This window comes from Aquila chrysaetos, chromosome 8 (assembly GCF_900496995.4).
Source record: "Aquila chrysaetos chrysaetos chromosome 8, bAquChr1.4, whole genome shotgun sequence".
Lineage (NCBI taxonomy): Eukaryota > Metazoa > Chordata > Aves > Accipitriformes > Accipitridae > Aquila > Aquila chrysaetos.
In genome coordinates this window covers 23,515,484-23,540,766 of record NC_044011.1, presented here as the reverse complement: position 1 = coordinate 23,540,766, position 25,283 = coordinate 23,515,484, and the positions used below count along the sequence as shown (strand labels likewise).

General features: G+C 44.3%; 1 protein-coding gene across 9 annotated transcripts; it reads right to left on the bottom strand.

Moving 5' to 3' along the window:
- Positions 1-1,276: 1,276 nt before the first annotated feature.
- Positions 1,277-24,208, bottom strand: VNN1 (vanin 1). Of its 9 annotated transcripts, none has more exons than XM_030021772.2 (8): positions 9,734-11,028; positions 7,571-7,802; positions 7,336-7,466; positions 6,050-6,242; positions 5,164-5,455; positions 3,783-4,156; positions 3,442-3,612; positions 1,277-2,142 (listed from the first exon to the last, which is right to left on the bottom strand). In XM_030021772.2, the coding sequence occupies exons 2-8, from the start codon at positions 7,781-7,783 to the stop codon at positions 2,023-2,025; spliced, it is 1,494 nt and encodes a 497-aa protein (XP_029877632.1). In that variant the 5' UTR covers positions 7,784-7,802; positions 9,734-11,028; the 3' UTR covers positions 1,277-2,022. The 9 variants fall into 9 exon arrangements, with proteins under 9 accessions (XP_029877632.1, XP_029877629.1, XP_029877623.1 ...); XM_030021769.2 differs by lacking the exon at positions 9,734-11,028 and adding an exon at positions 8,180-8,977; XM_030021763.2 differs by lacking the exon at positions 9,734-11,028 and adding an exon at positions 8,694-8,977.
- Positions 24,209-25,283: the final 1,075 nt, after the last annotated feature.

The window sequence follows — 25,283 nt, the reverse complement described above, 5'->3', positions numbered from 1 at the left end:
GCTGGAGCCAAGGCCTGAGCCCGCTCACGGAGTGACCAGGACTGGAACAGAAAGGTATCGGAGGTACCTCCTCCGGGGTAGAGAGGGAAAAAGCAAGGCTCGAGAGCAACAGAGAGAATTAAGTTTTCAAGTTACAAAACCGTTTGAGGATCTTCTTCAGTACCGGAGTTTACAAGTCAGGCTAGCTCTTGCCTTTCTCAGAGCACTTCCTTGAGCTCTCCCAGGGCAGACGGCTGAGCGAGCAGCACTGAGGGTGGATGGGGAAGCACCACCGCGGGGACCAGGCCCAGGGCAAAGCTCCTGGCTGCTCCGCTGCAGAGACACCTTCCACCCTATGTGCCTGACCCCAGTGCAAACCAATGGACCGGTGCGGTCGACAGGATGACCCTGCAGACCTTCATAACCAGCATGCTCAGCCTCGTTTGCCCTTCCCAAACTGTTGCCTGTTATGGACAAGATGAGGGGCTCCTAGAGTGTACCAGACTGGCTTGGGGAGCGGGTCAGCTCCCACCCTGCAGTGCTGGCCGTCTGCATCTTGAAATTCCGGACCCCACACAGGCTACACACCCAACAGTCACGGGGCATTAGTACCGCCACAGGTCGGTTATAACCTCTCTTGAGCAAAACCTCCTCTGTTTAACGAAAGACTAGCCTGGGTTACAACCACAAGTCAGGTGAGGAAAGGGTGAGGTGCTGGACAAGGCACCAGCAAGCACGACCTCGAGGCCCTGCCTGTGTTGGATAACTGCTCCCAAGCGGTACAGTCCCTCCCCTGAGTACGAGCTCAGCTGTTTTATTTCCAGGATGAAATAAGTCCTGGAAGGAGCCTCCAAGTTGTGTGCTGAGAGGCAGCAGCACATGCAAAACCAGAAATCATGTGATTTCAACAGCTTCTGGATAACACACGTTGGTGTGCGTGGGGTGGGAAGCCAGAGTGTTTCATATGATGTGCCACATTTAGTGCAGCTCAGTGCTAAGCACGGTGCAGGCTGTAAGCCAGTGATGCGAAGGGCAGTAGAAGCAAAAGACTGTGGGATAAGCGTTGAGGCAGGGACCACTCCAAGGTGTATGTGGTGCAAATGAGGCCCATTTGCTGCAGAACATGATAGACAGAAATCAGGCCCAGGACTGCCAAGTTTTACATATCATTCCTAAAAGTCCCAAATAACGCCCATTTCTCACACTGCATGGTAAAATGTGTTTCAGGCACTAAAATGTTGCCTATTGCCTGTGTTTTCACAGTTTTGAAGAAATTTTCCAGATACACAGGAGAAAGTGTTGGCATACTATGTTTATGTGGTAAGTCTGATCTGAAATGCATTGGACCCAGCATGCATCCGCCATGCACAAAGCGGTGCAAGCTCAGAGGGACTGCAGAATAGAAGGTGCTTTACGGAGCGCAGCCAGACTCAGTCCCTGCATGGGTTATGGAGGACCACTTTCTCTCTCTCTAAGGTTGCGCCTAAAACCATTTCAAATCTGGTTTTCTCTTCATTGCACAGTCCCTTGGTCAGAATGGGGCCAAGGCCCTTTGAGTATTAGGGAGGCCCTATTGATTGGTGTGTAAGGCTAAGAAACACGAACACTTAGTGCTTATACAGTCTGAAAAACAGAAAGGGGCAAAAGGGGGAGAAAGACTTCCTTGGAGAAGATTTGTTCTGCAGCAAACTGGCAAACTTCGCATTTCACACATTTCAGTATCAGTCTTGTTTCTAGTGTTATTCTGGCAATCTACATGATATCTTTGAGAAAAAAAAAATTCTAATTAAAGATTTTGTGTAACAGAGCATTCATACTAAAAAATAATTGCACTGGCTCAAGTGCTATTAAAAAGGTATACACAACAGAATGATCACATCACTTTCTCCTAAATAAACCCAACCGCCACTGCTGCTGAAAAAGAAGTGCAAGACTGTAGAACAGGAATAATACAGGATAACTGCCATGGCTCATGAGGAGGTGGATCACTGTAGGAAATTCCCCTCCTGTCTATGGTGACTGTGTAACACCTAAGGAGTTACATTACGAGGAGGTTCGCAGAGGATGTGGCAGGTCCTTTTCATAAAGCCTTCCAAAAAGTGTTGCTGTTATGAGCGGTTTCGATGTGCCATGCTTACTTTTCAAACGTCCGTCACGTAGCACCTAGTTGAAAAGAGAAAGAATGACACTAATAGTCCACTAACAGAGCAGCGATATTGCATCGTACAGAAAGGATAGGCCTTAGATGTTGAATAATTTAATGCAGCACTTCTTTCAAAAGACAGTCGTGAGCATGAAAGAAACCAGAATTCTCTCTGGCTCTGCCATAGCCTTCCCACATTTCCTTGGACCTGAAGGTCTTTAAAACTTCCTCCAGCTCCATCTTTGGAAGAAAAAAGATAATCTTCTCCACCTCATAAGAAGGTGAGAGTGAGAATAACTGGTTTGTTAGGTTCTCCTTTGTTACTCATACATGGCGATGAAAGTTATATACATATCTAGGACAGTAATTTGAAATATTTTTTGATTTGTAGACCCCAAAACAGTTTCCAGATGGAAGTAGAGAATTTCAAGCTACTGGCCATATGTTGCTTTCCTTAGTTACTTTTTGCAGATCGATTTGAAATCACTGTTGTTCATAGACGGTGAACACCTGCAAATTTTTAAGAGCCTCTGTGACAACAAATAAGCATGTGTTCGTTAAGAAAATATAAAATTTTTTTTTTAATTAGACCATATTTTAGCATACCAGTAAATCCTTTGATGTGTATGTTTTTACAAAAGTCCTATTCAGAATGAATATTCAGATGAGCAATGCTTTTCCATTCTCTGCCTTGTAAAAAAATCACCTTTTTTTCCCCTAAAACTTTCCAAGTCTTTTTCACTGTCTTCATTGTCTCTTGTAAGCTATTAAATACCTCTTCCAAATCAATTAAGATTTCATCTAGCCTCTTACATAAACATAAATTAAGGTTTATGAATGAAAATATGTTTTGGCAAAAATATACAACGAAGTTTCACATAAAAAAAAAACCTACAAAACCATCAAAAATTCCTTTTAACTTTTTTAACTGCATGGTATCTCTGCTCTTATGCATGATAGCAATTAGGAATTTTTCTTGCTTGGACAATTTCTCAGAGTATTTGATTTCTTTGTCTCCTAAAATGCCCATCAGCAGAAACCTGTAGAAAAGAGCTCCTTGAAAGCTGCTATTTATAGATCTGGGACCTGAAGTGGGAAGGCATGTTTGCTAAAGAAAACACTGAAGAGATTCTCGGCCTTAGCATTTATATGTTATCATCAGTAAGGATTAATTCAATCCATCTGTTTAAATGTCCCCTTGAGTTACAGTCTGCAGAACCAAAGAAAGTGGTTCTTGGATAGGACTTTGCTGCTGTATTGGTTTCCAGCACCACAGTCTGGAAAATCTTGTGTCAAACAGCTCCAGGGTGTCCCATTACCTCAAACTCCCCGGGGGCCAGCTGCACCCCACTGTACAAGACTTCTGGAAAGACGTAGTTGGTGCCAAATGTGCCGCTGAGGGAGAACATCTCAAACTTGGTCTGAGCCGTTTCCACCGGCTGCCCGCACGTGTTCAGGTCTGTGCTCTTGCACTTGAGCAGCGTGCATATCTGCGGGGAGGAGAAGGATACAGAAAGGCAAAATACCATTAAGCTTTCAACAGTCAAGAGCTGGATTTGATAGCAAGAAAAGTTCTTATGATGCAGTAATGGACAAGTGTTTTGGGGTGGTTGGTATGTAGGCATATACAACCCACACTCACCCCTACAAAACCAATTACCTGCCAGTGGTACTTTATGAGAGAACCATGAAGCCCATCAAATGCACCCAGGACATAAACTTCATCTTTGCTCTTGTTTGACATCCGATAGATCAAATGACAGCAGAGGTCTCCTTGGCAAACCGTGTAATTTCCAGTTTTGTGCCCGAGTTCACTGAAAGTGAATATATCTCGCCGGACAGCTCCCAAAAAAGTGTCTTTTCCTCCTGGAAATCTCTTGATGCTTGTGGCATATGAGCTCCAGTTGACAGCCGGGGGGTAGGTGGGGGAAAGACGAGGGCGTGCGCTCAGCTCTGCTAGCAGGAGACATCCCTCCTCAGTCCCACTGTCGTAATGGTAGGCGGTGGGTCCCTCCGGCGTGAACAGCCCGCTGCCTGCCGAGGACACCCACGAGCCCTCCATCAGCTGGCACCCTGGAGCATGGCTTGGCAAGGGGGCCAGCTGACCCCCATGCCACACCGGCAGCCTTTTTCGGTGAGGCTATTTTCAGTCAACATGTTGCAGAGAGTTTTGGAAGAATTTTAAAGTGCAGAACTGCTAAAATACCCATCCTAGTGTAAAAACATGACCTCAACTTCAAAGGTTTTGTGCTTCGCTGGATCTCGAATTTTAGCCTTCAATGACAATTTGACACACAACCATCCTTTTTTTTTTTTTAGAAATTAGGTTCATTTAAATATAAATCAGAGCTCTAAGAGTGGCATATTAGTCAAAGCAGAAAACCATGGGGGTAATTACGTTTCACAGAAGGAAACCCAGGGCTGTGGCCTAAAGTCAGCTCAGTCTATTTAGGGCAGGCAAAAACATTTCTTTGTGGCTTTCACTTCAGCTTCAGGGGAGAATTACAGATGCAGCTACAGCAACATTTTCTTAGTTTACAGAAAAAGAAAAATGGCAGTAAATATCTATTAAGATCAAAACAAAACATAAATATCTGTAATTCTTCAGCAGCCACAAAAACCTGAAAATGTTTTGTTTAAGATACAAGAGGAATCCTCCTTTTGGTTTTAGGTTATTAAGTTCAGTTTAAAACATTTTTTTCTCCTTTTAACTGTTGATGGAATTTTAAAAAATAAATGCTGCATCTAAATAAGAGGCTGATAATTTAAGTGAAACTTTGTACTACTTTTGAAATAAAATTTCACTTTCAAATTATAAAAATTTAATGTAACAGAATTTCTAATTTTACTGGTCCCAGAACATTCAACATTTTTTTACCTGAAGCTGTTTACTACATTTAATACAACATCAAGAAGATTTTTAGTCTGACTGAAACACTATTTTCCAGAGACTTCAAGACTTCGCTATTTGTAAAATATTTCTGCTTGCTTCTGAATCCAGTAGTCTGAAGACAACTTCCCTTTTCCCAAATGCAACTCACCTGTCATTGCCAAACTGATGTTGTGAGTATTTGCTGAAAGTAAATTAACACCCATGCCAATAGCCCAGGCAGAGTGAAACTCAACTGCAGTCAGAAACGGCAGGACGTTCATCCAAGCTGTTGGGAAGAGCACGGTGTCCACCTGCAACTCGCTCACCAGGACCACGGCAGGCTCGTGGAAAAGGATGTCGAAGCAAGTGAAAATGCCAAACTTCCCAAAGGGGGTCTCAAAAGTGATGGCTTCTGGCTCTTTTGGGTAATTAAACTGAGTTTCTCTTCTAAACAGGTTGTACTGCAGATGAAGAAAATGGCATATTAGAAACTAAAAATAAGGCAAGATTATCAGCAGCTATTTTTGCATCTAAGATAGTCTTTAAGGCGAAGCTGGGGGTTGAGATACCTAAGCTGGCCAGCACACTGCTTTTGCATCCATCCAGCCGATGCTCTCCCCCAGCAAAATGGGGTGGCTGTGCCCCAGCTGCCTCCTGGAAGCAATGCCCAGCCAATATTAACTGCTAAACCCTGCCAAGATGTCACCTGCAAAAGCTCCATCTGGCTTGGCTAAAACTGTACCGAGGACCAGCTAACATTTACTGTGTATGGAAAACTCTGTCACTGCTTCTTTCCCATATACTATCATAAATGTAGCCCTTAGGTGTTTGGTATCCAGCATGCACTCTGCAGCTCTGTGCTCATGGGCACCTGATCAATCAAGCACTTGCCTACTTTTCTTTCTGGCCATAAGATCCTTGCATCAGATCACCCTAGATTGGTTGTTGCTTTACCATAACATAAAATTATTGTATAAACCAGCTGAAATTGGTGCCAGAGAAATTAAAAATATACTGATAATCAATTACAGGGTGATGCTGAAGCACCTCCTTACCTTGTGGTAACGAGCCACCAGTTTCCCCTCTGGGTCAAAGACGACATCAGTGTTGTACTGATAGCGGCCGTCACTGGGGCAGCCGGGATCACTGGAGTTACACAGCTTCTTGTCCCCCATGTTTGCAACCACATAGATGGAGTTATTCCTGGCCATGCAGCTGAGTCGTTCCTGCACTGGAGCAGGAGCAAATCTAATGCATTTTTGGCAAAAATAAGAAAACAAAAAATTTTACAAGTTTAAGTTCAGATGTGGAAGAAATGCATTCAAAGTTACTATTCCACTAACCAACTGCACATCCCCAGGTGCTGAAAAAAAGGATAGATCAAATCATAGTTTCTGTTCATTTTCTTCTCTGTTCATAGCATCATTTTAAATTGGTGGTCTCTTTTACCTTTAAAAAATGGCCTCCCTGTGTTCTTCTTTCCTGTACCCTTAGCAATGCTATTTTCTGTGTGGATATAATTCCCAGCTAACACACATAAAAAGATATGGACAGCTTCAGAAAACAAGGGAGACAATAAATCGGTATGCAGACATAAACTTAAAATAACTTCCAAATAAATTTTCAGGCAGATCTAAACCTTGATTTCGAAAGACTATTTTAGCCTTTTTTAAGACTCTTCGTTCTGTTTAAGGCAGCTGCCCTTAAGCCTTTAGTAAAAAGTGGCCACAGCATTTACAGAGATGAGGACTTCTGAAATCTAGCGTCATAAAGCCTTAGAAGAGAAGAATAAAAAAGCTTAGCCTAGACACGAACTTGGTCCTCTTGGTGTCCACTGCTGACACACATTCAGAGCAACCCTGTGTAACACAGGAGACTCTGCAAGTGGTTGGATTTCTAAAAGGCACTTCTTTCAGATCTAGATAAATGTATTGTGAAATTTGATTTAGAAATCACCCAGCCACATGAGCTGAGGACTGAATCACCTTGTCTAACCTATGCATCTGACATGATAATAAACTAGCTTATACTTACAGAAGATTTTCACAATTGATCTGAAGTGATAAAGTATTAAATGTTTTAAAAATAATGAACTTGACAAAAATTTCCTCATTTTCCCCTTTTAGCAATTTTTAGAAGTGAAACAATCTCAATGCTTTTTACCTTGCATATTCCCATTACCATTTGATTAAGAGTTCTTTTTGATGCAACTCATTTCTATGGTATTTGGGATGTTTAAAGCATGAAAAAAAATAGCAGTTCTTAGGCATTTATTGGGAGCAGCTCGTGACTCCACGAGGCACTAGTTTGAAACCACATAAATCACTGCAGAAGAAATCACCTTGTGGGGTCGGTGCAAGGAATCCAGTTCGCTGCCGGATCAGGGATATCCTCCAGGTAGGGGTAGATGGCTTCTCTCGTGAAATGCCAGCCATAAATGCCGTCTTCAGGAGTCACAATGATGTGGGCACCCTGACACAACAGGCTCCGTTAAGAATTCACCCATCAACAGATAACCCGGAGGCTCAGCAGGAGAAGAAAACACTAATTAACAAGGCTCACGATACACCTAGTACCTGCTGGGCGGCTTCCTTGATGGCCCCTTCCAAGACATCCATGTTTTTGTTCATCAGGGCCAAAGCGTCGTCGGGAGAAACGGGCTCGTCAGTGACATCTGGCAGGATGACCGCGTGCTCGTAGACGGCTGCAATGAAGGTGTCGGAGGCAAGGGCCTGAAGGACTGCGAGTGCAAACACCGCAGCGTGCAGGAGAGGCTGGGAAGGGAGCATGGCTGGTGCCTCGCAGCTCCTGGATCGGGCATGGGGAATATAAACAGGATAGCAAGAGGAGGAGTAAAGACATAATGAGTTTGCTTTGGAAATAATTTTCTGGTGAGTAGTCTGGGAAGGTACAGGATAGTTCTGCCAACAGTCAGGACATTTATTTATAACGAGAAGTCAAACAAACACTTCTAGGAATTGGATCTTGTTTCCAATTCAAAATGCTGTAAATGAAAGGTGAACAAAAGGCTAGGAGACCACGTCAGAAGCAATGCTGATCTACGAAGGGCTCTGTGGAAGGAGGACTTGCGCACTCCGTTTGTACATCCCTCTCCAGGCTTCCAAACCCATCTCGGGGCGAGCCCAGGCTCCCCTGGTTAGGGCACACTACTCCATATAACTTACCGCGTGCGGCTGCCGCTGGTTAAGAATTCAGCCGGTGCTGCAGGCAGACCACCTGCGTGAAGTACAGCCCTCACGCTTCAGAGTGTAGCTGATTCATCCACGCTTATGAGACACACGGTCCTGCCATGCCTCTTGCCTTGGGCCACTGGCTTATTATAGTTGTAGCAGGTGCCCTGAGAGTGTCCTGCCTCCCGGGCTCATACTGCAATACAAACTAACCCTTGAACTGTGCTGATCTCTCTGCCTAGAGCCAACATACTCGCTCGCTTTGTGAGAAAGAATTAAACAACACAGAAAGATTTCCTTTTTACTATTTTTGTTACAGAAGGCCTGTTTTTGCACAACAAGCGATTTGAAATTACTCAGAAAAAGCAGTTTTTTCTCACGGAAAGCAATTTTTGCACAGCATTTTGGAAATAGAATATTACCACTAAAGTTTCAGGTGCTTTGTAAAAACACCTTTGTTAGAACCTGCGGTATGTCTGTAAAGGTAAAGGAACAGAACCTGGCTAATCATTTACCGCTCAGCAAGAAGCCAAGGAAAATATGCTTCATCCTGACAACATCTTCCTCTTTGCTATGGAGTTTCACCCAGAAGTCTTATTTTTGTCCATCAGCACCAAGGCCTCCTCAGGAGAAACTGGCACTGCAGCCCGTTCCGACTAGACCATGCTGTGCTCGTAGACGGCTGCGATGTCTCTGTCCAGGGCACAGGCCTCCGGAGCAGACAGCACCAATAGCACGGCAGAGGCACGAGCTTTAGGAAGCCGCATGCCTGGAGCCTGGAAGTGGCCCAAGAGGAGGCTGGGGGCAAGCAAAGAGAGGGGGCTTTAAAAGGAGAACTCTTGCACAAAATCCGGGAATTCCCCAAACTGGCAGGAAGCGGACACCAGGAGATGCAAGCACCCTGCCCGGAAAGTCTCCCAACGTCACAGGCAAGAGAGCTGCCAGCATTGAGCAACTCTGCCTTATCCCACCTGTAGTGAAGTCACCACTGTGCTGCAGCTGAAGAAACACATCCCCTGCCAGATCTGCGAACGATTCAGGCGTGGCATTGCTGTAGTAATGCAGTTCAAGGCAAGCCCGGGTCGCAGCAGGAAAACAAGCCAGAGTTTGGGAAATCTCAGCAAGGACCAGCACGGACGCATTCCTGGCCAAACTCGAGGGCGCGGGGCGCAGGCAGGGCTGCAGGAGGCAGGCGGCCGGTCCCCGGCTCAGAGCTGCCCCACGGCCACCACCTGTGCCACCCCAGCTCGGCACAGCACCGGCTCAGAGTCGCGGGGCTTTTGGGGGCTGCCCCACATCGCAGGGGGCCGCCAGGCACGCTGCTTGTGTGGGCAAACCCGTCAGCACATCACTCAGTGACTGAGCTCTGAAGATCTCTGGTCCCCAAAGGTCTCTGTTGGAAGAGCATCGTGAATGGGAGCCACGATTTCTACATTTTGCCTATTGCAACCTGCTTTCTTACGTCTCCAGAACACTCCAGCAGAAATCTTGAAGCCAAAGTTGCACAGGCACAAAAATCACTTGTCGCAGGTTGCCCAAGTTTCTTACCTTCTTTGGTTCTGACTCAGCTGTCAGGCAACAAAACGCTTTTTAGCTGCACGTCCATCGAAGAAGTGTTTATTGTTACTGGTGGTTACACGCAGCCTTGTCTTTTTACAGACTGAGTTGGTACGTGGATCACGGGCACATTTGCATAGGATTACTTTCTGTATGCTTGACTTACACAATAACACATTTCACAACGATAAATGTTAACACAATCTTTGTAGCAAAAAGAATTTAGTGCCACGATGGCTTATGCCAGTCTTCTATCGGAAAATATTCAACATACAAACATGCCTAAACCAAACCACAATGGCCTTGACCCAAATCCTGAATTCAAGATACTCACGAGGTTCAGGGCCGGGATCATGTACTACTTGCACAGACGTTCCCCTAGCCAGAGGACTGGTATCAGCAGTGAACAAACCTGAGGAGCCACCTCTCAGCTCTGAGACCAGCCACACGCTCCCGCTGAATCCCTTCGGCATTGCAAGATGAGACCTTCTTGCGTGCCATAGCCTCCCTTAAATCCAGATCCTTTCCCTGGGAGAGAGCTGAGGTATCACCCACCAGGTTCCCGGGGGACAAGTACAGTGTCTGCCCTGAGTCTGTACCCATGGGAAGAGGATCACACTGGATAATCCCTTGCTGGACTGAGATCAGGCTGTGGTCAGACAGGAACTGACTCCAACAGTGAACAAGGTTTTAAGAGAGCATGGCACTAGCAGCAGTGATGTTGAGCTTCCATGAGTCAGAGTACATTGTCTGGCCCTTTTGATAAACATGTCATTATGTTAGACATGACACTGTGTTATGTCACATGTGAGTATCTATTCTCATTGTAAAACTAAAAAGGTCATATGGTGCACAGCAGTGATAATCAGTGCTGGAGGGTGGATAGTATTTGCACTCCCAATGTCTCACCAGCTCCATAACAGAAGTACTTGGGACTGAGGACCTTGAGACCACCATGCTGAGACCAGGAATGGTGCCAGTGTAGGGAAAAGGAAGGAGAAATTAGACTGATAAAGGTCTCTGACCACTCTTAAAGACACAGCCACAGAACATGCACATCTTTATATGTTGATATGCTGAAAGAAGGTCACTAGGGTCCAGCAGCAGCAACAAAGCACAGGTCACGGGGGCAGAAAAGGAAGCAAAGATGTGAAGAGTGCCTTCTGACCAAAAAGCAGTGGCAGGTTTTGTTTCAGGGTTGGCTCTTTGACTGGAGTCCTTGCTCAGCCTCCGTGATGCACTATTCTGTGCTACCATGTTGTCCTGGTTTCAGCTGGGATAGAATTAATTTTCTTTCTAGTAGCTGGTATAGTGTTATGTTTGGGGTTCATTATGAGAAGAATGTTAATAACACACTGATGTTTTCAGTTGTTGCTAAGTAGTGGTTTTACTAAGTCAAGGATTTTTCAGCTTCTCATGCCCAGCCAGCAGGAAGGCTGGAGGGGCACAAGAAGTTGGGAGGGGACACAGCCAGGACAGCTGACCCAAACTGGCCAAATGGGTATTCCATGCCATGTGACATCATGCCCAGTATATAAGCTGGGGGGAGTTGGCCTGGGGGGATCGCTGCTCAGGTACTAACTGGGCATTGGTCGGCAAGTGGTGAGCAATTGCATTGTGCATCACTTGCTTTGTATATTCCAGTTCTTATACTATTGTTATTGTCTTTTTTTTTTTCTTCCTTTCTGTCCTATTAAACTGTCTTTATCTCAACCCATGAGTTTTACTTTTTTTTGATTCTCTCCCCATCCCACTGGGAGCGGGAAGGAGTGAGCGAGCGGCTGCATGGTGCTTGGTTGCTGGCTGGGGTTAAACCACAACACATGTGCCACACAATGTGCACCAATGACATAAGGGCAATAAAACCAATACAACACAAATAGGAAAAAAAAGTATAAGTGCGGTAAAAGAGCAGACTTGCATAGGTCAGCATAAGTAGTTGTGTATCAGAGAAAAAGCATTATTGAGCTTTTTTGTAGAGAGCTGCCGCAAATCACATCTTCTACTGTTTTATTTACTGGTCCCATAATAATATGCAATTATGAAATATGCAATGCTGTTTTAATAAGAATGTATCCTCTGGCCCACAATACAGATTTCCTGAGGGCTTGAAAAATAGAAATCGAGAAAACAGAGAGAGAAACACAACTGCTGTTTTGCACTAATAAAAGATTAATAATCTTATAATATAGAAATAGATAGTTCTCAATAAATGGTAGCAATAAAATAATATTGCTGCATTATTACTAAACAAAGCACACTGATAAGAAATTTGTGCCACTGGAAATAAGAAACATAATTGGGATTGTTGTAGTAGAGGATGCTGTATCTCATTTGGACGTGAGATTAATGGTGTACAGCTTCATTTATGGTATTATCACGGGAAGGCTGGTGGTTGTGGGTCTTGTTTCAGATGATCCTTTTCATACCAGCGTCCAAAAAGCGTAACAGTAATGACTGGTTTTGTTGTTCTTGTCTTACTTATCAAGCGCCCATCATTCAATACCTGATTGAAAAACGTAAGAGAAGGACATGACTAAACCAGTACCCATATGAACATGCTAAGAGCTCAGAAAGATGCGACAAAACAGGAGGAAGGAACGTCAGACCATATCTCTTACTGAAACTAGTGACTTCATTAAAAGGTATTTAATAGATCTGATTATTCACTATAAGCAAGTTCACTTTGGCTGTTTTGAGACAGTTTATTCCATTCCTATCCCACAGAGAATCTAGCATGACACAGCTCCAGGATGTCCCATTACCTCAAACTCCCCGGGGGCCAGCTGCACCCCACTGTACAAGACTTCTGGAAAGACGTAGTTGGTGCCAAATGTGCCGCTGAGGGAGAACATCTCAAACTTGGTCTGAGCCGTCTCCACTGGCTGCCCGCACGTGTTCAGGTCTGTGCTCTTGCACTTGAGCAGCGTGCATATCTGTGGGGAGGAGAAGACAACAACATATATAGCCAGATGGAAACACTCTGGTGGAAAAGCCTTGCGTCATCAAAGCTAGCATGTGTCGGAGCATGTGACCATCACAGGATCTCCTTCATAATTTTTAAGCAACTCCTTTTTAGTTGTAGGTTATTTTTTTCAACCCTTGATCTGATTGGGAGTATTCCAGACCTGCATTGTCTTAGTAGTTAGAAATAACCTGCTTCGATGTAAGTGCTGCCAGAGCACCTTATTTCATTCCTGAAGCCCAATCCTGTCACTTCCACTAATTCTTCCAATTGCCGTTCTCTTGTTTGAAGGTTGCTTTCTCACGTGTTTTAGTAAGATGAATTTGTGAATGGAGATTTTAGGCAAATGAAACCAAGTCCTCCTCATGGGTACATTGTGCAACTGTACACACAGGTCCTCTTACTGGTATTTGCACATGTTGCTAATGATGATTCATTAGATGGGCTGGTAGTCCATGGGAAATATGAATTTGATGTTCTCCATCCAACTCCTGGTGAATATATGTCAAGGTGATGAAGTTAGCATCCTCTGTCACAGTTTTCTGTTAGGAGTTGCAGCACATAGAGGAAAGTAGGAATGGCAATGTTTTCCTTTTGTCCTGAGAGTTAATTTTCCAGCTGATAAATATTTATGGACAACATGAAAAAATATGAAATAGGGCTAGCACTCCTGTGAAGATTCAAAGGATGTTGGCTGGTTTTGCTGACAGGTGATGGAGTTTTTCTATTTGTGTCAGATATTGGGGGATAGAAGAAGCATATTTGCAAACATCAGAAGTATTATTCATCAGCAAATATGGTTTTGTGTTGAAATGCAAATAAGCAGAGAAATAAAGAATAAAATTCTCTCAGTATGTTCTGAGGAAATGACAAAGAAACTGAGGGAAAAAGGAAGAGTAGAAATTCCTGTCTTCTCTAGAAAATTTAGTACTGGTAGAGATCATCTGGCAGCTTCCACAATCACTGAAATAAATTTTCCAAGCAAGCTCGCCAAGAACTGAATTTATTCAAGCTACCTTCTTAAATGTATTAGATGAGCTGTTTGCTGGCTAAGACCTCCCCCCATATCCTGGAGTCTGTACCAGCTGATATGCAAAGGCCATGTTGACAGACACAAGTAACTAACTAAAAAAGGAATAATCTGCTGGCACAATAACTTAATTATGAAGGCAAAGAAGGTTTTCTAACATGGCTTTAAGCAAATTCAACCAGGATGTAACACACTGTCTTCCCAAACATTTGATTAAAAGAGAGGAAGAGTGCACATTTCCAGTAAAAGTCATATGCCATTTCAATAAATTTTACTGCTATGATTTGAGTAATGACAAAAAATTAACATCTCTGTGACCCTAAGTTATCAGCGTCTCATAAAGATAGATATGATCAACTGATTTTTTAACAGCAACTCTTTGATGATGATTACAGAGGAGATTCAGAACACTTACTGCAGATAGTCACAAAAGAGGACCTAAATTCAGCCAATATTGCATGCTTAAAAAAATAGTGAGCACGCTCTGGGAACTTAAAAGAGGTTTAGAGATCTCTCCACTGCATTTGTTGGATTTAAAGGTAAGCGGGCTTGGCCGTTTTTGCAACTACTTCCCATTGCTAACAAATAGGATGTCAGGACTCCAGCATACAAGAAAGTAATTGTCTTTTTCCTCCACAGAGGTGAAGGTTTCTCCCTGTGAAGAAGCTTCCTAAAATAAGTACCCCCCCCCTCCAAAGAATCATTACCTGCAGATAGTATTGTCCTTCAACAACATGAAGCCCATCAAAAGCACCCAGCACATAAACTTCATCTTCTTGTTTCCCTGCCATCTTGTAGCTCAAGTGACAGCAGAGGTCTTTCTGGCAAACAGTGAGATTCCCCTCAGGCTTAGTGAGCTCAGTGAAAGTGAACTGGTCATGGAAGATGAGTCCGCTGAAATCATGGTCATTCGGTGAGAATCTTTCGACACTTGAAGCATATGAGCTCCAGCTGACAGCAGGTGGGGAGGCAGGAGAAAGGCGAGGGTGTGAATCTAGTTCAGCAATGAGGAGGCGACCATCTTCATTTTTCATATTGTAGTAGTATGTTCTGGCTCCGTCTGGTGCATAAATACCACTCCCTGAGGACAGCACAATAGTCGGTCCAAAAAGAATAAAAAATTTTGTATTGCCCTTTCAACTGTCTCTACTGCTAGCTTATCCACTATTTTATAAATACTACAGAAATTTTAGTGTCACCAAAGGTGACCATTAGCAACTCGGTACATAGAGCTCATGCTTTAGCAAAGAATAGCATTTATCTTCCTGCGTGAGGTCTGCTCAGTGTTCCCAAAGGCAGAGGATGTTATGATGTTATGTTATGGTTGTGTTTATGGCCTCCCCAGTTCTCTTTTCTCCTGTAGGCAACAATGTTGCTTGAGAATTCCTTTATTCTCAGATAATTGATGTAAAAGGACCATCTACCAATTGAGACCATCCAAAACACAACGCAGGTGAGTATCACAGGCACGTCCTGGTGAACAAAGAAGGAGATAGCAGCTGTCCAGTCCTGTTTACACTGGCTGAGGACTCCTCCCCACATGGGGAATTAACACCTGACCAGTGCCAAGTGACAGAGGAAAAACAAAGATCTGTCATACCCATCACTGCCGAAGAGCCACATAAAATGGACCACAATCAGTAGTCTGTCAGGCATTTCAAATGAGAAGCCCCAAGCCAATACTGTGGTTTCACAGCTCAGCAAAGATACTGGTCTAGCTGAAATATACTATCCCATAAGCTATGCTCTAGAAAACCAGTGCTACAATCTTAAAAGAAAATGTAGACTTCTTAGCAGCGTTACTGCAACAGGTCTGAAAATTTTTTTTTAACACTTTTCCACAACTGTGTTAAATACAGCTATAAGTAAGTCTTTCATTTGGCCAGAATAAATGGAGCCAGGTATGTGGTTTACAAGTATATTTAGAGTTTGGCATTCAATTACAGACTTAGAGGTGGAGAGGAAAAGAGCCTAAGTTTCAGAAGTTTCTACTCAGGTAGAAAGGGCAGTAACTTACTACTTGTTCAGAGGCATTAAAATAAAGAAAGGAAAATCCTAAGAAGCTAGGGAGAAGAAAAGAAAACACCACAAGTCTTGCTGTACCTTGTATGGCATCAGTAGGGATGGGATTTGTCAGTTTTAAAATTTGGTGACTAGACTCTTCACCTTCCAGATAAATACACTATATTTCTCTGCAAAATCACCTTGCAGAACAGGGAATAAAGGTTCACGGTTATAAAGGTTTTTCAGACAGAGTGACAATTAATTACCTGTCATAGATATGCTGGTGTAGTGTGTATTGGCAGCTAGGAAGTTGACACCCATGCCAATAGCCCAGGCAGAGTGAAACTCAATCGCAGTCAGAAACGGCAGGACGTTCATCCAAGCCGTCGGGAAGAGCACGGTGTCCACCTGCAACTCGCTCACCAGGACCACAGCAGGCTCATGGAAAAGGATGTCGAAGCAAGTGAAAATGCCAAACTTCCCAAAGGGGGTCTCAAAAGTGACGGCTTCTGGCTCTTTTGGGTAATTAAACTGAGTTTCTGACATAAAGAGATTATACTGTAGGGGAAGGAAAAAAGAGAAACCGGTTAAAGGCGCTTACTGCAATATCCTGGAGTCATTCCCTAAAATGGTTCAGAATGACTAGAGAATTTTTTTGACCCGTGTTTAAAGCCTTCACATGTAGGAAGTAAGGCTAAAATTGTATGATCACCATAGTGCCCAAAAGGTGGATATGGGGAGATATATACTGCCCTGGCATCTAACTAGGAAAGCAACCAGCTATCTGCAAGTCTGTTGCTGTCAGTCACCTACAACTCCCATAAAAATAATCTCTCCACTCTCCTCACCTAGTTTATAATTGTGGTGACACAAAAGACACACAGAAGACAAATAATAATGGAAGAGGAGCATGGACGATCTGGTGCCAAGAGACAGGATTGGTGACCTTGGTGTGGAGATGCACAGAAGGACTGGAAGCACACAGCACCAGCAGGAAGCATAAGACAGTACTGGGAGACTGCAGAGCGGAGAAGAAAACAAAGGCTGCGGTGATGGGGGAAAGGCAGATGATCTCAGCCAATAGAAAAATCCAAGTTTGCGACATTCTCATCTTTCCAAAATTTTCCTTCTTCCTTCACATTCATGTTTACTAAAAGAATCCCTTAATCTCCAGGTGGTCTGGACAATAAAGAGGTGCACCAAGCCAGAAAAGAGGTTCAAGTTTACTGAACTTGTAACTCAGCACCTGGGCCATGCCAGACTGGCACAGGGGGAACCAGACTCACTTTATCAGCGTCCCCCTCACCTAGTTTTCTCACAAAGAAATATCTTGGCAACGTCTCTGAAGAACCAGGTGAAATACTGGGCCCAAAATACATTAAATAAACAACTGACTTCAGTCTAGCCACGTTGGCATGATATCTGGCACGCAGTTCCCAAACAACTTTGATGAAACTTGCAGGTAGGCACATAAAACTGGAAGAAAATACTTTCATTGGGTGCAAATGTTTCAATGCCCTCATCTCTTTTAACAACCAGCTTAGGTCCCTGGTTTTGTCCAGATAATTCGCATTATGCAAAAACTGTGCTGAAACATCATCAGGAAAAAAAATTATAGGAAAGGACCTATCTTCCTTAAATCAGACTACTCATCTAAGATGAGATGCAGAAGAACATTTTAAAATCCTGGAATGTGAAGGGGTAGTCTGGTGAAAACCTGGCACTGAAAACTAAAGGTGCTTAAGCAGCAGGATTTCCAGTAATAGGGAGTTAATGAACTGAGGAAGTCAACCAAAACCATATGCCACTAAATTGGACCTGAGCAATCATTTTTCATTCTAGTCTGTTTTGATAAACATGACAGCAAATGCAAATTTGGAGTCAACACTTCACAGCAAGAGAGAGATTCTTTTAAATTATAAACAGAAGCAAAAATCTGCCATGGGACAATGACTGGCATTTAATTCTCTTGCCTAATAGAGACATTTTGCAAGTAGTGGAAAAATAGCTCCTGACTTTCCAAGGCCACTTTACCTTGTGGTAACGAGCCACCAGTTTCCCCTCTGGGTCAAAGACGACATCAGTGTTGTACTGATAGCGGCCGTCACTGGGGCAGCCGGGATCACTGGAGTTACACAGCTTCTTGTCCCCCATGTTTGCAACCACATAGATGGAGTTATTCCTGGCCATGCAGCTGAGTCGTTCCTGCACTGGAGCAGGAGCAAATCTAATGCATTTTTGGCAAAAATAAGAAAACAAAAAATTTTACAAGTTTAAGTTCAGATGTGGAAGAAATGCATTCAAAGTTACTATTCCACTAACCAACTGCACATCCCCAGGTGCTGAAAAAAAGGATAGATCAAATCATAGTTTCTGTTCATTTTCTTCTCTGTTCATAGCATCATTTTAAATTGGTGGTCTCTTTTACCTTTAAAAAATGGCCTCCCTGTGTTCTTCTTTCCTGTACCCTTAGCAATGCTATTTTCTGTGTGGATATAATTCCCAGCTAACACACATAAAAAGATATGGACAGCTTCAGAAAACAAGGGAGACAATAAATCGGTATGCAGACATAAACTTAAAATAACTTCCAAATAAATTTTCAGGCAGATCTAAACCTTGATTTCGAAAGACTATTTTAGCCTTTTTTAAGACTCTTCGTTCTGTTTAAGGCAGCTGCCCTTAAGCCTTTAGTAAAAAGTGGCCACAGCATTTACAGAGATGAGGACTTCTGAAATCTAGCGTCATAAAGCCTTAGAAGAGAAGAATAAAAAAGCTTAGCCTAGACACGAACTTGGTCCTCTTGGTGTCCACTGCTGACACACATTCAGAGCAACCCTGTGTAACACAGGAGACTCTGCAAGTGGTTGGATTTCTAAAAGGCACTTCTTTCAGATCTAGATAAATGTATTGTGAAATTTGATTTAGAAATCACCCAGCCACATGAGCTGAGGACTGAATCACCTTGTCTAACCTATGCATCTGACATGATAATAAACTAGCTTATACTTACAGAAGATTTTCACAATTGATCTGAAGTGATAAAGTATTAAATGTTTTAAAAATAATGAACTTGACAAAAATTTCCTCATTTTCCCCTTTTAGCAATTTTTAGAAGTGAAACAATCTCAATGCTTTTTACCTTGCATATTCCCATTACCATTTGATTAAGAGTTCTTTTTGATGCAACTCATTTCTATGGTATTTGGGATGTTTAAAGCATGAAAAAAAATAGCAGTTCTTAGGCATTTATTGGGAGCAGCTCGTGACTCCACGAGGCACTAGTTTGAAACCACATAAATCACTGCAGAAGAAATCACCTTGTGGGGTCGGTGCAAGGAATCCAGTTCGCTGCCGGATCAGGGATATCCTCCAGGTAGGGGTAGATGGCTTCTCTCGTGAAATGCCAGCCATAAATGCCGTCTTCAGGAGTCACAATGATGTGGGCACCCTGACACAACAGGCTCCGTTAAGAATTCACCCATCAACAGATAACCCGGAGGCTCAGCAGGAGAAGAAAACACTAATTAACAAGGCTCACGATACACCTAGTACCTGCTGGGCGGCTTCCTTGATGGCCCCTTCCAAGACATCCATGTTTTTGTTCATCAGGGCCAAAGCGTCGTCGGGAGAAACGGGCTCGTCAGTGACATCTGGCAGGATGACCGCGTGCTCGTAGACGGCTGCAATGAAGGTGTCGGAGGCAAGGGCCTGAAGGACTGCGAGTGCAAACACCGCAGCGTGCAGGAGAGGCTGGGAAGGGAGCATGGCTGGTGCCTCGCAGCTCCTGGATCGGGCATGGGGAATATAAACAGGATAGCAAGAGGAGGAGTAAAGACATAATGAGTTTGCTTTGGAAATAATTTTCTGGTGAGTAGTCTGGGAAGGTACAGGATAGTTCTGCCAACAGTCAGGACATTTATTTATAACGAGAAGTCAAACAAACACTTCTAGGAATTGGATCTTGTTTCCAATTCAAAATGCTGTAAATGAAAGGTGAACAAAAGGCTAGGAGACCACGTCAGAAGCAATGCTGATCTACGAAGGGCTCTGTGGAAGGAGGACTTGCGCACTCCGTTTGTACATCCCTCTCCAGGCTTCCAAACCCATCTCGGGGCGAGCCCAGGCTCCCCTGGTTAGGGCACACTACTCCATATAACTTACCGCGTGCGGCTGCCGCTGGTTAAGAATTCAGCCGGTGCTGCAGGCAGACCACCTGCGTGAAGTACAGCCCTCACGCTTCAGAGTGTAGCTGATTCATCCACGCTTATGAGACACACGGTCCTGCCATGCCTCTTGCCTTGGGCCACTGGCTTATTATAGTTGTAGCAGGTGCCCTGAGAGTGTCCTGCCTCCCGGGCTCATACTGCAATACAAACTAACCCTTGAACTGTGCTGATCTCTCTGCCTAGAGCCAACATACTCGCTCGCTTTGTGAGAAAGAATTAAACAACACAGAAAGATTTCCTTTTTACTATTTTTGTTACAGAAGGCCTGTTTTTGCACAACAAGCGATTTGAAATTACTCAGAAAAAGCAGTTTTTTCTCACGGAAAGCAATTTTTGCACAGCATTTTGGAAATAGAATATTACCACTAAAGTTTCAGGTGCTTTGTAAAAACACCTTTGTTAGAACCTGCGGTATGTCTGTAAAGGTAAAGGAACAGAACCTGGCTAATCATTTACCGCTCAGCAAGAAGCCAAGGAAAATATGCTTCATCCTGACAACATCTTCCTCTTTGCTATGGAGTTTCACCCAGAAGTCTTATTTTTGTCCATCAGCACCAAGGCCTCCTCAGGAGAAACTGGCACTGCAGCCCGTTCCGACTAGACCATGCTGTGCTCGTAGACGGCTGCGATGTCTCTGTCCAGGGCACAGGCCTCCGGAGCAGACAGCACCAATAGCACGGCAGAGGCACGAGCTTTAGGAAGCCGCATGCCTGGAGCCTGGAAGTGGCCCAAGAGGAGGCTGGGGGCAAGCAAAGAGAGGGGGCTTTAAAAGGAGAACTCTTGCACAAAATCCGGGAATTCCCCAAACTGGCAGGAAGCGGACACCAGGAGATGCAAGCACCCTGCCCGGAAAGTCTCCCAACGTCACAGGCAAGAGAGCTGCCAGCATTGAGCAACTCTGCCTTATCCCACCTGTAGTGAAGTCACCACTGTGCTGCAGCTGAAGAAACACATCCCCTGCCAGATCTGCGAACGATTCAGGCGTGGCATTGCTGTAGTAATGCAGTTCAAGGCAAGCCCGGGTCGCAGCAGGAAAACAAGCCAGAGTTTGGGAAATCTCAGCAAGGACCAGCACGGACGCATTCCTGGCCAAACTCGAGGGCGCGGGGCGCAGGCAGGGCTGCAGGAGGCAGGCGGCCGGTCCCCGGCTCAGAGCTGCCCCACGGCCACCACCTGTGCCACCCCAGCTCGGCACAGCACCGGCTCAGAGTCGCGGGGCTTTTGGGGGCTGCCCCACATCGCAGGGGGCCGCCAGGCACGCTGCTTGTGTGGGCAAACCCGTCAGCACATCACTCAGTGACTGAGCTCTGAAGATCTCTGGTCCCCAAAGGTCTCTGTTGGAAGAGCATCGTGAATGGGAGCCACGATTTCTACATTTTGCCTATTGCAACCTGCTTTCTTACGTCTCCAGAACACTCCAGCAGAAATCTTGAAGCCAAAGTTGCACAGGCACAAAAATCACTTGTCGCAGGTTGCCCAAGTTTCTTACCTTCTTTGGTTCTGACTCAGCTGTCAGGCAACAAAACGCTTTTTAGCTGCACGTCCATCGAAGAAGTGTTTATTGTTACTGGTGGTTACACGCAGCCTTGTCTTTTTACAGACTGAGTTGGTACGTGGATCACGGGCACATTTGCATAGGATTACTTTCTGTATGCTTGACTTACACAATAACACATTTCACAACGATAAATGTTAACACAATCTTTGTAGCAAAAAGAATTTAGTGCCACGATGGCTTATGCCAGTCTTCTATCGGAAAATATTCAACATACAAACATGCCTAAACCAAACCACAATGGCCTTGACCCAAATCCTGAATTCAAGATACTCACGAGGTTCAGGGCCGGGATCATGTACTACTTGCACAGACGTTCCCCTAGCCAGAGGACTGGTATCAGCAGTGAACAAACCTGAGGAGCCGCCTCTCAGCTCTGAGACCAGCCACACGCTCCCGCTGAATCCCTTCGGCATTGCAAGATGAGACCTTCTTGCGTGCCATAGCCTCCCTTAAATCCAGATCCTTTCCCTGGGAGAGAGCTGAGGTATCACCCACCAGGTTCCCGGGGGACAAGTACAGTGTCTGCCCTGAGTCTGTACCCATGGGAAGAGGATCACACTGGATAATCCCTTGCTGGACTGAGATCAGGCTGTGGTCAGACAGGAACTGACTCCAACAGTGAACAAGGTTTTAAGAGAGCATGGCACTAGCAGCGGTGATGTTGAGCTTCCATGAGTCAAGAGCACATTGTGGAGCAAGGCTCATGCCTTGCAGCTTTTAGAATGGTCTGAGTCATGGAAAAACAGTGCAAAAGGAGCATGCATAGAAAAGAAAAGAGGGACAAAGTTTAACTTTGAAGGAGGGAGGAAGTGCTGGTCTGTTAAAGCATTACCTTGGAAACAAGCGTCGCTGGTGACTAACAGGAAAGTATAACAGTACACAGTAAGGATGTCGCAAGTCAATGAGACTAAAAAACTGTGCAGTGCTAAGACTAATTGTGCCAATATAAAAATAAGTCATTAAACACATGGCTAGAAAGAACAGTCCAATTTTTGTTGTTATACTTTTCTCTGTCATTGATTGCAAGAGCCTTTTGCTATCTATGTTGGCTCAACTCTGATACCCAGGTGAAAGGTGGATGTGTCACCCCTGGAGCTAGTCTTCTGTGAAGTCTGAGTGGCAAAACTGAGGGTCTTAAAAACTGCTTTATTCTAGTGTCTTCATATTCCACAATTCCTGTGCTATTTGTCAGTATGTGCAGCTTGCTTCCCTGAGCTTCTTTAGACCAAAGTCATTACCTTAGCATCTCACTGTACTGAGGTGTAATGCACTTAACATGGTGGCAACAGAACTGTCCCTTGTGTTTATCACAGTGGCTCTCCCAGTCGCTTCTGTTTAGCTGTACATCACTTTCCAACAGCCTTCTACCAGAAAATATGCATCTGGAGGGAATGTTTTCCTCTGAAATCAGGCAGGTAAGTGCCTCATTGGCTGGCTGCCACTAGCCTGAAGCAGAAGAGCATGCTAGTTCACCGGTGCAGTGGCATGCTTGCTCCTCTGCTCACCCTTCCTGTGCCCAGGAAGATGCTGTGTATTGAGAGGCCTTCATTTTTAATCTTCAATTCAGTTCAAATGCATTTTTTTGCTATGACATTTTCTATTTTTTTACTTTCTAGTAGTAGCAGTATTCTCATTTGGAAAAGGTTTTCTGAATAGTGGGAAGAAGAACAGGCTGCCTGCCCTCAGCTACAGCAGACTGTCATTGTAGAGCTGAATCAGAAAAGACAGAAATGGGGGTGAATGCAAGCACCAGAGAGTTCTCTGCAAGAGTAATGCTGACTGAGGGTTTCAACCATTGGGAACATTGATTTGCATCTGGTAACATTCACCTCTAAGTACTTCTCTACATACATTACTAGATACAGCATGCTCATTCAGGAGACTTAAATATGAGCCTTTAAAAGGCTGCAATAGAGATTTCTGTGATAATTGACGTAATGTAGCTTCGAAGCCTTTTTCCCCCACCCTGTTTTTCTCACCAAATGAAATATGGATTGAGTCACATTAACCATAATCAGACATAAGTCTGAAGGAGGAAGCAGTAAATGCTCCCTTGTTTAGCAACAGCTAGGACAACAGCCAGCCCAGAAAGGTGACTACCCAGGCAGGGCTCAGCAGAAAAAGTTACAAGTGCAGGGCTGGAGTACTGCCCCACATTTCAAGTCCCACTGCCAGGACAGGGGGGGTTCTGTAGTACGGAAGGATGGAGGCATCCCTGTCTGCCTCTACCAGCAGGCACCACCCGCCTACTGCCTGCAGAGCTGGGAGCTCAGCCAGGAACATAATGCCAGTTAAACAAATCAACCCACTGAGCCCCCTGAATAAAAACTTAACAAAACTACAGCGGTCCAGGCTATACATGGCTATGGGCAATGTAAGAGGAAGCTTATCCTAGAGCACCCTCGGCTTTTCACACCTCCATCCTCCCAATCCACTCTCCCCACCCCTGTACTGCTCTATGCCCCATCTCTGCTACTGCCCGAGGGTGGCGGTTATCTGAGGACTTACTTTTGTGAAACAGGATGCAATCTGATGCTGAATCAGCTTAGCTGTAGAGGTAGTCTGTCTTCAGAGTGTGGTCCTGCTCCTTTACTTGTGCTAAGAGAGACAGCGTGGAAGACTCCTCATTCGAAGCATTAATCTTGCTGTGGAGAAGCCCCTGTGAAAGGTCACGCCTGCAACCATGCAATCACTGCCAAGCAGTGAGGAAATGCGGGCGGGGTGAGGAAATCGGCAGCCACTCAGTGTAGCAACAGCACACACTTATGTTGCTTCGCTGTAACAGGACACCATGTCGTAGGGCACAGATATAAATGTAGAGATCCTGTACTTTTTCTCCACAAACAAGCAGAGTGTTTTCCATTACTTCCATTATATGAATTGCAGATGGTTACAATTTAATACATTTACAGACTAAAATCTTGTTTTTACAATATTCACTTTGTTCAAAACCAATGAATTTTGCATCCTGCAAGTCTATTTTTTATGACGGTCAGCTTAAATGTGAGCAATGTTTTTATTTCAAAACAAACCTGCAGAATGAACAATAGAATTAACCACGCATAGAAATCTTAGCTGCCCCACACAGAGTAATCCAGTCCACATGCTCAGAAAGTACAGTTTGCAGGGCCTGCACCCGCACACATGCCGGTGCGTTCAATCTGTTCAAGCTGTTCACTAGCCTTTCCCAACACCTGCCTGCACAGTCCTGCCTCTCCCTCGCACCAGCATGAGCAACCATTTCATGGGAAGACAGATAACGCACCTGCAAAATTGCTCTTTTTGAGGATTTTTGATATGGACCCACCTGACTGCTTGAAAAAGGTGACACAGTTATCATATATCAATAATTTTGTGGAAAAGAAGTTTTCCACACCCTAAACTGTGGCCAGAAAGATTGAAGTAGACTCTTCCAACTGTAAGTTAGAGCATGGCATGAGAACACATTACACTGTGTGCTGAGTTGAATGACTGTTTTTGAAGCAATGGTGTTTCAAGGCTTGTTTTCTTTTTCAAAGTAAATGATAAAAGTTCAACCATCGGCCTTCGAAGGTTCTGTTAGCCTCTTAGAAAAGTGTGTGTTCAGAAAAGTGTGTGTTCAGAGATGGGACAGAACAGTGTTGTGGAAATGACTTCTAATACTCCTCCAAAAATTTCAAAGAATTAAAAATAAGTTGTTATTGGGCCACAACCCACTTCTATGTGCCTGAATCCTACACCACTAAAGCCAGAGGAATTTATTTTCTGTTGTCCCC

Coding starts and splice junctions, on each gene's coding strand:
- VNN1 (XM_041125263.1), bottom strand. CDS start 20,460: ATGAAGCATATTTTCCTTGGCTTCTTGCTGAGCGGTAAATG. Junction 14,819..16,007: donor CACCAGCATATCTATGACAG/GTAATTAATTGT, acceptor TGCTGTCCTCAG/GGAGTGGTATTTATGCACCA. Junction 12,249..12,507: donor TGGCCCCCGGGGAGTTTGAG/GTAATGGGACAT, acceptor TTTTTCAATCAG/GTATTGAATGATGGGCGCTT.